At 38.2% G+C, this 12,542-nt stretch overlaps 1 protein-coding gene across 1 annotated transcript in view; it reads left to right on the forward strand.

The window, feature by feature from the left end:
• The window catches only part of ABCA13 (ATP binding cassette subfamily A member 13), a 181,546-nt gene that overhangs the window by 5,353 nt on the left and 163,651 nt on the right, over positions 1-12,542 (forward strand). Inside the window, exons 3-6 of the mRNA XM_054381689.1 lie at positions 1,044-1,167; positions 1,227-1,229; positions 10,581-10,732; positions 11,560-11,588. Of these exons, the coding sequence (XP_054237664.1) occupies positions 1,044-1,167; positions 1,227-1,229; positions 10,581-10,732; positions 11,560-11,588 (308 nt within the window). The remainder of the gene's footprint in view (positions 1-1,043; positions 1,168-1,226; positions 1,230-10,580; positions 10,733-11,559; positions 11,589-12,542) is intronic.

The raw sequence follows: 12,542 nt of genomic DNA on the forward strand, positions 1-12,542 counted from the left end.
ATGGTTTGAGTACATTAAGTGTGCTCTTGGAGTACTTCCTCTGCTTTAGTTTTATGACAAAGTGATCTGGTATAAGTGCTTGGAGAGATTTTTACGACGTGAACCGGAGCATGCAAAGTAAAAAGAACTAATCTGCAAATGGCATCTTTCACAACTCAGAATTCATTATTTTGTACATCAGGTACAGTTCCTGAGGAATGAAAGGTGGTTTGACTAACAGTGCATTTCTAATGGTACATGTCTTGAAAATGATGGCACTTGAACATAAATAAAATTAGGATTTAAAAATATCAGGTACATGTAGTAAATTCCCCATTTCTTCATCTCACAGTTCTCAATATTCAGTATGAGTCCTCCAGTATGAGTGCTAGCCCAAACGTTAGCTTTCTTATCTCCTCCTCATTTCATTCTTCTAATTTTGATATGATGGTTGCCAAATGAAGTTTTTCCAAAGGAAAAGGGGAGCGACCCTCCAAGTCTTTCTCAAGTTTAGGTATTTTAAATAGAGAAGTAAAATAGGAAACATTCCTTAAGCTTCAAAATATGCAAAATATTCCCTTGTATTTTGAAGTTTAAATTCTCAAAATTATGGGGAGGTGTGGATAAATTCCAGAGACATAGAAAAGTTACTGTTTAGACAGTCTTGATGGATGTAAGTTCAGACATTGCTGAATACAAGTTCCTTCATCTCATGAAAGCTTGAGAGAAGGAAATACTGTTTTGTGAAGAAGTCTGTATTCTAATCTAGGTCACAAGTTTGGGCAGAAAGCCTAGAAAGCACATGGTGATGCAATGGTGTAACTACTGTGAAAATCAGCTTTTCAAAGACTGCTCTCAAATGTTACACTGTATTGACTCAGTCTGACAGAGAAGTTACTAATTTTCTGTGGTGAATTAGTTCTGAAATGGGACATCTGCCATCAGTTCAACTTCATTGTTTTGCAGGTGAAAAAGCCACTTTCTAGGGGAAGGGAACACAATGTGATGGTACAGGTTTGCAACTGTTATATCACTGTTTTAATTCTGCTGCTGCTTGGTTTTAGGTTACTTAGAAGCTCGGGATTTACCAAGCCAGGGCCTTTATCCTTTCATGCGGACCCTTTTCTGTAATGTCGGTTCAAGATGCAAGAACACTAGCTATTCAACACAGAAAATCAACCACTTACGGTAAGTTACACAAGCTTGACAGAGCTGTCAGTATCACACTGCATCTTTCTACAGCAAAGTTTGTTATTGTTTTGTAGGCAGGTAGAACAGGAACTTAATTACTCTGCTAAAAGTTTCCTTCAGCGTCCTTATGAACGTAAAAGATGCGGGGCTTAGTCATGCCTCCTTCCTAATCTTTGTTATCCCTTCTTGGGCGTTTCATGCTGTTACTAGCTACTGAAAATTGGTTTTGGGGAAAATTGGAGAGAGACCTTGTGAGTACTGCATCCATTTCTGGGCCCCCCCTCACAGGAAGGACATTGAATTATTGGGGCGGTTTCAGAGGAGGGTCACAAAGATGATCAGAGGGCTGGAGCACCTTCCCTGCAAGGACAGGCTGTGAGAGTTGGGGCTATTCAGCCTGCAGAAGAGAAGGCTCCAGGGAGACATTATAGTAGGCTTCCAGTACCTGAAAGGGGCATACAAGAAAGCTGGGGGAGGGACTGTTTACAAGGGATTGTAGTGATAGGATGAGGGGTAATGGCTTTAAGCTGGAAAAGGGTAGATTTAGACTGGATATTAGGAAAAAAGTCTTTAGAGTGAAAGTGGTGAGACACTGGGATAGGTGGCCCAGGAAAGTTGTGGATGTCCCCTTCCTGGAGGTGTTCAAGGCCATGCTGGACAAGGCCTTGAGCAATCTGGTCCAGTGGAAGGTGTCCCTGCCCATGGCAGGGGGTGGTTGGAACTGGTTGTTCTTTAAAGTCCCTTCCAACCCAAACCAGTCTATGATTCTGTGATATTCCTGCCCTTCGCTTCTGCCATGTGAGAGCATACATTTATCCTTCACTAGAATGTCTTTTATCACGCGAGTGAGATTGACCATCACACATGATTTTAATATTTGAATATTTTGGGAGCATGTATAGTGGGAGAAATAAACACGAAAACCCAAACCAAAGATAACCCTTGAGCAAGACCCACAAAGAGCCAAAAAGGAGTAGCAGAAGCTCTGTAATAAAAAAAAACAAAACCCAAAACAAACAAACCAAACCAAACCAAAACCAAAACAAAGCCCCCCACACAAAAAAAAAACCCCACAAATTTGGAAATGTAGTCTGTAAGAGGGCCTTTTCACAGTATCCTAGAGTTCAGAAAAAAAACCTATTAACTTGAATTTGGACTCTTTCTTTTAGAAATGTAGTAATTTAATCTACTTCAAAATGTTGAAAAGCATTGAGATGCAAGGACAGTTTTGCAAATTCTGAAGGGTGTAGTCATATACCAACCTTTCAAAATATATGACAATAAAGTCAAGTTGAGATGAGGTAATCAGAATATGTGTGTGTACATTCATGTTTGTTCTTAGAAAATTAAGAGTATCTACCAAAAAAAGCTCTTAGAGGTTTGAGCCTGGTAAGTGTGTAAGAACATCAAGTTTTTATGGTTTATTATTGTAGAGATTTATAGGTAGTAATACATTCATCACGCAGCAAGTTGGAAAGCTTCAGTATCACAGTAACAGGTCATAGCATCATTTGGTGTAAAAAGCCCATTCCAGTTATTTGTACATGTAAATCACTGTTTATTGAGCATAAGACCTAGTAAAATTAATTCTATTGATGGGCAAACACCTTCTACATAAAGCAGTAACTGGTTAGTAGAATTGAAATCTTAACAGTTTAGGCCACAAATTGTTATTAATGCAGATCTATTATTGCACATACTTACACACAGAAATAACAGTATTGCAGTAATATTCCCAAACAAAAATTCTCCTAATAATAACACAGTTAATTTTTTTTATGCAGCCACTTATTTTCTCCTCCTTTCCCTGGCTACAGACTGGTGGTGGTGGTATGGCAAGTCTCAATGTGGAGCATTTTATCTGGAAGAATGTGCTGCTGATTGCTTTTTTCACTTTAGGCTGCACTTAGAGTCACTTATGTTTGCTAACGTGCATTTACACCTTGCTTGTTCTCCACTGGTCTGCCTCTCTATGATAAATTTGAATATATTTGGTGCATCTGAATGTATGTGGCATCTTTTACATCTGTTAGATATCTGTTCTTTTTTCATGATACTTATAAATTGGCTTTGCCTGGCTATAGTTCTGCAATTTATCTGCCCTTTGGCAATATACAATGACTAATGAAAGTAAAGCAAATAACCATAGCAATCTGTCCAGAAAAAAAAAAAAAAGAAGAAGAAGAAAAAAAAAGAAGTTAAAACAACCACCAGGTCAAAACCAAAACTGCAGGCACATTAAGACAACTTCAGCCACAGCAAAGTTAGTAAGCCTCTGTGCCATGGTTTTGTGAACTCAATACAAAGCCTGTAGCCTGTTTTTCGCAGTGGTAATACTGTATTACTGGGCTATAGAGTTACAATGGCCTTTTAGAAATTGTTTCCTAAAATCATGGTTTTTATTAATATCACTCCTCCATATGCCATCTATGTGTGTGTTAAACCTCTGGAAACTATGAACTATATTGACTGCTCTGCATGATTATTTACGCTGCTTTAACTCAACTGCCCAAATGATATTTCAGCTCAAAAGAAAAACAGGAAAGAATTTCCTGGAGGCAGCCATAGACCTACTTAAGAATTGAGAAAATTATTCATGGCTTTCAGGTCTTCAACTGAAAAATACAATGCATTGCATACATGCATATTTATACACTTGATAGGCCACACTGAGAAGCATATAGACTAAGTAAGGAAAAGGAGTAAAAAGGTAGAGTTCATTATGAGGTCAGTCTATTCCAGCAGGTCCATCAGCATAAATTAAATCAATCTCAGGGCAGCTCTGACTTCTGTTGGCTGCCAACAGCCTTAGGAATACAGACTGTCAGTTTGATAAGACAAACATAACTGAGTCTTACAATGTCCCTGTGTTAACTGGATTGAAGGGGTGGCATAGGAATGGTAATACTAATTATCTTCCCTTTGAGGATTTATGTGAAACCATAGATGATCCTTTATAATCATTTTCAGAGACTTTTTTTTTGCATCAACAATATTGTATTTATTGTTAGCCAAACATTGTGCATAGTTTGCATAGACACTTAACCCATTTGTTTACACAGTATGTACCATATTGCTGCTAACAATTTGATATTATAGTTGTTTTCTTATGGAAAAAGTAATTCTGTTACTTTTGTTGAAGAAAATTGTAAACCACCCAAATAATTGTTTTGTCAGTGAGCAGCCTAAGCAGAGCTGCTCCATGAGTGGGGGCTGAGCCATGAGTTGAGTCATCCTGGTGCAGGCCATGCCTTTGCAGATTTGGCTTCATCCCCTCATGCAATAGGCTCCATTAACAGCCTCTGACATGTTGAAGAAATTAGCCTGGTGAAGACTACAACTACCTCATTAACTCTGATTTGCAGCAAAATCTGCCACCTCCTCTGATACCTTGAAAAACATCAATTTTTCAGCAAAGCCCTGAGGCTTTGCTCCTTGTTCCTCCCTATCAGACACTGCAAAAGCTGCTGGCTTGCAACTCTTCGATGTGATTCCTTAGCCAGTTACAGCCAGCAGTATCTCAAAGCAGAGGAGTAAGGAGATATTTAAGAGGTATATTTAGGTGCTCCCGTGACAAAGGGCATTTTTTTCTGTGTTCTTTTTGTTATCCCCAAAATGGATTCTTCACCCAGTGTGCAAAGTCCAATCCACACACAGAGATGAGACATCAAATTTATCATGATCCTGAACAGGATGTGCTGCTAGCAAGATGATGTCAAGAATGTAAGAAATCTTCTAGGACATAAACATCTTACAGTAACAAAGCAAGGAAGTCACTTTGCCCTTGCAAATTTATTCATGAAGAGAGAAATCCACCACTCCCCTATCTGTTATCTTTTGGGACCACCAGGTGCTTACCTAGGTGTGATACTGCCTTCCACTCCTCACCCCTGGTTGTGAAATCTGGGTCTGTCCAAGGGATGGGGCATCTTATTGTCCAACATTTCTAGAGCGTTCCACTCCCCACCTCATTTTAGTCGAGTACAGAGTAAACCTAAGAGTGTGCAAATGACACAAAATCCATGCAGCACAATGTCCTATGCTCTAACATCCATACCACAAATATGCATGCATAGAAACTTAATGAATTGCCAGTACTCTTAATTCCACTCCAGATACTGCAGAATGTGATAGGATTTGCTCTTGCATCTCAGACCCCTAGATCTGTGTTTGTTAGATTTCTTGATACCTAAAAGAAAATTAAACTTAGGTTTTCTTGGACTCAGAACTACAAAGATCATGAAAACAAAAGTGTTATTTCTAAGCACATCAATCTATTTCTCTGTATTTTCAGAGAGATGTTATCATGGCATTCTAATGCTTAAAGGGATCCTATAAGAAAGATGGCAACTGGCTTTTTAGTAGGGCCTGTAAAGACAGGACAAGATGTAATGATTTTAAACTATAAGAGAGTATTTTCAGAATAGATACAAGGAAGATGTTTTTCACAATGATGGTGGCAAAACACTGAAACAGGTTGCCCAGAGATATATTGTTCCTGGAAGCATTCAAGGTCAGGTTGGATGGCACTCTGAGCAGCCTGATCTAGTTGAAGGTGTCCTTGCTCACTGCAGGGGGTTAGACTAGATGAGCTTTAAAGATCCCAAAGCATTATGTGTTTGTATGGTTCTAAGATTTAGCTACAATGAGCCTCACCCTGTGTGTGTTGCAACCCCAGGTCTGTCTCTGGAACGTTTTCCTGGATGGACACCACAGTCCCACATGGTAGCAGATTTGTCTCCTTTTGCACCTGATTGGACTTCTGAGCTTATCGAGCCATGTTGGGGCTATTGCTGAAGCCTGTGACAAACTCCTGGGTCTGTCTGGTGCTGCATTAGTGAAAGCATGGCCTCCCCCAGAGTTGCCTCACTTCCTAGCTTGGTGCAGCCCCACACATGCTGGTACCTTTCTTGTTACTGTGTTTGTAGATATTTAGCCCTGAGAGATTCTTTAGTGGAGTAGTATCAGCAAAAGTACAAGAGCAGGTATGGAAAAACAAAACTGAGGAAAGTCTAAGCAACAATGCTAACACTTGCATAATAATTGCTTAGAGGGTAAAATTTTTCTTTAATGATGTGTATCTTAATAAAAAAATGTAGTTCTTCAAGACAGCTGTACATCTGCAGCATCTCATTGGGATAGTAACTATCCCAATGAGATGGGACAGCTTTTGCATTCTGTTGCTGGGTAGTTGGAAAACAGAAATATAAACAATTTTCATGATCTTGCTTATAGCTTGTCAGAGAATTGGGAAGGAAAAGAACTTTAAACATGCTTTTTCTTCATTTTATATGCTTCTGTTTGTTTTTTATATTTTTTTGTGTCCATTGCATTTTAGAAGAGTTATAATAGTATGCAACATGGAGGTGAAAGATCTGTTACAGATACACAATAAGCTGTTGTCCAGCCCATGCATTGGTGTTCATAGAGGTGTCATGTTTCCAGGCTGTGCTGAGATGCTGCAGAATGTGAGCCAGCACAACTGGAGCTTTGCAGTTTTAGAGAAATGTTTAATATGGTGACAGGGTTGAGGTTGAGATAAGAGTTTACTGAGAGACTTATGAAAATCACCAGTCTAAATGACATTGCGTATCATAGCTGTGATCTCAGATGAGGTCTGAAATATTCTTACTGTCATTCTAAGTAACTGAGCAATACAGACAGAATTATTCTTTCTGAAGTCATGGATGTAGGAAATGCCTGTTGCTTATATCTGCTTGGATACAAAGTCTGTTTGCTCTTTCACAGTGTTTTTCATGGTCAAAGCTTGTATGAACATATATCTTTAGTTTCATTCTGTCCTCATACATATTTCTGTAAATGTACAACTAAGGGAAGAGTTACTATGGATGGTAGTTAAATTTTATAAATATACACACACCCCCAGCCCTAGTTTCTCTTAACACCTAAGTTATAATTATCCATGTTCTCTCCTACCAATTACTATCTCCCTTCTTTCATATTTTTGTCATTCCATGCTTCTCCTCTTTATTGTTCCTAGCATCTGCTGCTCTTGACTTTCTTTACACATAGATAAGGAAGTTAATATCATCTTCTGCTCCAGAAAACACATATTGAAGTCTTTGGGAGAGTAGAAGTGTAGCAGTTAACTATTTTTGTTGACACACTGTCTTGACCGTTCTCTGCAGCTGGCTTTGAAGTCTAGTTTCTTTAATTTTGCCAAACTGAGCATGATAACTAACATGCCTGCTGCCATTTTATCTTCTAAAGGAGGTTACACTCATCTCCAAGGGTAAACAGAGGAAGGGCTGTGGTAAAGATGGCAAAAGAGGGTCATGAGTGCCAGCTGGCTGACATTGCTCCTGCCTTGGAAATCCCCAGTAATATAAATGTTTGGAAACAGTATGTCCAAGTGGCTGCTGTCACCCTGCTCAGAGCTTGTGCTTGGGAGTATGGGGTTCCTATGAGTTTTTCAGGTTGCACATATCATCTTCTCCTCTGTAGTATCTGGGCCTTACACTTGCGTTTTGGTCCTTCTTTGATGCCCTAAATATTTACACTCCCCTACTGTTTGCCATCTCCCTCTCCAGTTTCACCATCATCTGTCTTTATCTACACTTCCCCCTGGAGCTCTTTAGAGCCCTCACGCTCCAAGTGCTGCCATCTGTTTTCTTTAATGTTTCTAGTCTTTTTATCTATCCCAGTTCTCCCACTGTATGGGACTCTTGACAGGGCTTGTGTCCCCAGCCCTCAAGCCCAGAGACACTGAAGAGACTGCCCCCAGCTGAGCTTGCTGCCCTTCTCAAACAAAGAGCAGAGTAGGAGTGTTAAGCAAGCTGCTGCTGTTGCCTTGCACAGCACCTAAGGCAGCATGACCTGAAGCCTTTTGCCCAGCTTCTTAGTTCAAAGGAAGGGGTACAGCATTCAGTGAAACATTTTGATGCTAAATGATGAAGAGCAGACAGCATTTTTGCTTGCTCACATTAGGGGGGGGGAGGCGTAGTTCAGTTTTCTTCTTGTTTTAAAAGCAATTGGTAAACGGACCCTGGTTCTCTATTACATTTGCTACCTGTCTGCTCTGAGAACTGCTTGCTGCTCTGCTTATGCAGCATGAGGCCAAATGGTTACTGGTTTGGGATTACTTGGTAGAGATTCAAATTAACAGAAATGGTTAATGTTCACATGATTTAACCTGTGTTATGTGCACTTCTGCTGTATATCAAACAGTTGGTGATAGCACACAAAATTAGATGCAAGGCGGCTTTTTTGGGTTGCCCTACTCTTTATCAAGCCTAGCTTTGCAGATCCCAGGTACAGCAGAGTCAACGATAAGGTCAGAGAAATGGAATTACTGACTCATCTTGTCATTGTATCTGTGCAACCTGCCAGTGGCAGTGGCAGGGAGTCTGGGCAACACCAGCAACCCTGGAGTGAGCACTGCGCCCAGACATACATATGAGTAAAAGTGTCTTTGTTCCCCAGAGAATTATTGTTTGCAGTGCTTCTAAACCAAGGAGAATTGTACATGGGGTTGCAGGACCTATGTCCAGTTTGGAAGGAAAGCAACATAGATTGAAGTACTGATGTTATGCTCCACTTCTCTGAATACTTGTGATTACTTTAAGTGACCTGGTTTGTGAGTATAGTTATCAGTTTAAAGTTTGGAAGTATTTTCTAAAGAAAAAGAAAAATGTGTGGAAAATCCCATGGAAACTGAGATAGAGGTTGTTTTTTTTTTTTGGTTGGGTTTTTTTTTTTTTTTTTTTTGGTTTTGGTTTTGGTTTTGTTTTTTTAACTGTTCACTGGATTTGTGTTTTAACCAACGTGGTTGCTGTTATTCTGGTCAACCTCTGGCCACTTGTTCACACTTAAATAGCACAGTGCTAGAAAGTTTTCAGTATGTGGTTAGTATTCCTGTTCTTTGCCAAATACAAATGTTTCTATCTGTTTCAAATTTCAGGCAGTAGAAGTGTTAATAATATTGAAATTTAATTTTCAAAAGTAATAGCGAAAGTGCAGCTATTAATTATGCTAAATGCCGCCTGATGAACAACAGAAACCTGCTTTTTAAAACTTCATTTAAAAGGAAAAATAAAATATTGCAGGTAATTGCTCTGCCTCTGATCCAGTAAAGTTTTACAAAATCCTACTGGCTGTTGGCCAAGTTGGGATCAAAATAAGCTGCACTGAAACAACTTAGAACTTGATTGTTTTAAGATTAAAATTTCCTCTAATCTTATAGTCTGAAATTGCAGATAGCTCTGTGGGTGTCTGAACAAATGGAGATCAGGGAGGGAGTGAAAGAGACATGATTCTGAAAACAGCGGTTTATATTTCTGCTTTGATTTGTGAATCTATCTCATTAGTTTTTTCTTTACCAAAAAGTAAGAATTGTACTGAAAACTGGCATTCATATACAAGTTTGACAAGAAAGGAATGGAACTCTTGATTATGTTTTGGTAACTGGGGCTACGTGCCAGTTAACTGTGTTTCTAATAAAAAAGAGCAATATTTTTGCTATGCAGGATTTCCCTGTAAGATAACTTGAACTTCCTATAGGATTAAAGAGAATGCCACTGCCTAGTAAAATGCTGAAGATGATTATTCCATTAGTTATGATGCCTTAGGAGATTAAGTAGTTTTTGTACTGTAAAGAGATGTTTAGATGATGGACTTCTAATTTCACTGTGGAAGGTTGTTGGAAACTTGTTGTGCTATTGAGTAGCCACCAGATGGTAGTACGATAAAGACAATAGGGGTTTAGCTGTAAGCAAAAATGAGGGGGAATCAGTTGTGATAACAGGATACTATTTTTATAGGTTTGTCCTGCTTTTAGCTGGAAACATGCATTTGGGTGCACATATCCAAGCTGTCATATTCTAAATACAAACTGTATAGGTTTTCCTATCAACAGACACTTTGTTTGCAAAAAATATGTAACCAGAAGCACCATTCTTGCTTTTCAAGCAGAAAAGGAGCATGCCATCTGGAATCAGTGTATGATTTACCTATATTTCGTATGGTGGCACTGACCAACTTACCTGTTCTGATTCCAGCATGTTGCTTTAGATGCAATAAGAAAGGTACAGACTATCAAAGAGCCATCACCTGAACGTGTGATAAAATAGGGAGAAAAGTCAAGTGTGTTCAGAAACATCAGACTTCTCTGTGTATGTCTGTCTTTGGCTGCTGCCAGAAGCGGGTTACTGGCATAGGTGAGCAGCTCCAACTCAGTAGCTTTTCATTCCCATCTTCTCCAAATTTAAGAGTCAGTGCTGCAACTTTCATGCTAATGAGATGAACTTAAAGAAAGGTTGTGTAAATGCATAATAGTTACAAAAAACACAGAAACAGGTTATTGCTGTGATTATATACACATTTTTCAGATACTGGCTTCTAGTTTGTAATTACTTAGCCTTATTACCTCCCAATTTATTTCTGTGAAAAAGTACTGCAGGCACTCAAAGTGGTCCAGAGAGATTCACAGGACCTGATCTAGACTTCATGAAAGATATAGAAGAACTTTCAAAAGGATTTATTGAGACTACAGAGAAAACTATGAGTTTAGAAAAGCTATGGGAGGAAAACTCAAAGTTCTCAGGTAAGATGTGATCTTTCTAATAATAAACTGCTTTGTCTAGTAGTTAGTGATAACCGTGGAGCAAAGGAATACTCTTAAAAATAAATGAACAAGCTAAAATTCTAGGTGGTCTGAGAAAAGATACTTTTGTGATTACTATTAGTGTGGCTGTCATAAAATTATCAGAAAAAAAAAGTTTAGCTTTCTAAATACAAGTCCTTGGTTTACTACTTGATAGTTAACAAAATACTGTGCTGGGAAAGGTTTAAAGGTAAGGATTAATAATCTGAGTGCATAGTGTCTAACCTTGGTCTAACACCTTACCAGGATTTAAGACTTTCTCCCCAGGTTTTCCTGGTTTCCATACAGATGGAAAATCTCAGTAGCTCATATCTGTTTAGGCAAACAAGTCAGTCTTTCACTAAAAAAGTGAGACTAGAAACATGAAGGTCTGATTCCCACCAATGTTACTCAGCTTTGCTGCTGTAGCATGTAGACATTTAATTAATTACCCTGCCTTTCTGGCTAAATGTTCAAGAAGAAAGATTCAAGCGAAACAGTAATTTTCATACTTGAGTGTTTGGGAGCTAGTACGTTTATCAGGTGTTGTGATTATTTTGTTGTACTGAAAGTGAATGGTAAGTTATTTCTTTTAAAATGTTTTTGTGCTAGTAGTAAAAGTATTGGAAAGCACATAAAAATCAAGTGGATCACTCTCTCTATGGTATTGTTTATCATGCCTTTAATTCTGTTGAAATGCCCTTGTACACTACTTGCTATTGCTTATAAAACTGCTTCTTCTGAAGGTAGTAATGATTCTCTGTAAAGGAAAATATTTGATTTTACAGGGCTCCATAACATCACCAAATTTCTTACAGTAAGTATTTTTACAGTCTATTTCTGAATTACAGTGCTGGATTTTGAGGTATCTTTATTGTAATAGTAAGAAATCTGTATCCTATCAAGTTTTAGGAAACTGTCTTAAAAAAAAGGTATGCTGTTCAATGATAAAATGATGTCTTGAGAACTTGATATAGGTTCAGTGATTTCTAGATTACTGATTTAAAATAGTCTAGGTTGTTAGTAGCTATCCACAGCTCTTTGAAGGTTAGCTGTTCTTTACAGGCCATTTAAAGGTGCATCTGCCAGATCTTGTGTAGCTGTATAAAAAATCATATTACAAATTGTCTTGCAAGGAACTCTAATCTTAATGTGCAGTTACTATAAAAAAACCCCAATACAACCAACAAGTCCCAAAACCCCTCAAAACAAATAAACAAGCAAAAATCACCAAACCCAATTCAAAATTTAAAAAACAGGACTGCTGTGAGACTGAAAAGATGAGGCTCTTCCTTTGGTAAGATTACTTTGCAAGGCAAGCAGACTCAAGTGGGGGGTGAAGAAAGACAGAATTACAAGACACAGCTTAATTCCTTCCAGAATCTCTTTGTAAGTATATGTGAAAATAATTTGGTCCTTGTGCTTTCTCTAATACTTTCACCCTTACAATCTCAACAAAAACAAGGCAACTGAATGGGCACAGTAGGATCTCCATTACTGTCAATTTTGTTCATATTGCAGTTCATTGGTTTTACTTTAAAAATATTCTAGAATTAATTTTCTTCATATTTGACTTGTTGTAGCTGCTATTTCATGAAAACTAGATTCCAAATTTATAACTTCAAATTAGATGGCATTTTTATAGTAACATTTCAAAATTGCGCATGAGATACTCCATACAAATGAGCTGTATCAATATGAAATTTCATTTCAGGAATGGAATATAAAATAGAAGAAATTTATTTACCAGCATTAATAAAATATTTAGCTG

This window comes from Indicator indicator, chromosome 6 (genome assembly GCF_027791375.1).
Source record: "Indicator indicator isolate 239-I01 chromosome 6, UM_Iind_1.1, whole genome shotgun sequence".
Classification (NCBI taxonomy): domain Eukaryota; kingdom Metazoa; phylum Chordata; class Aves; order Piciformes; family Indicatoridae; genus Indicator; species Indicator indicator.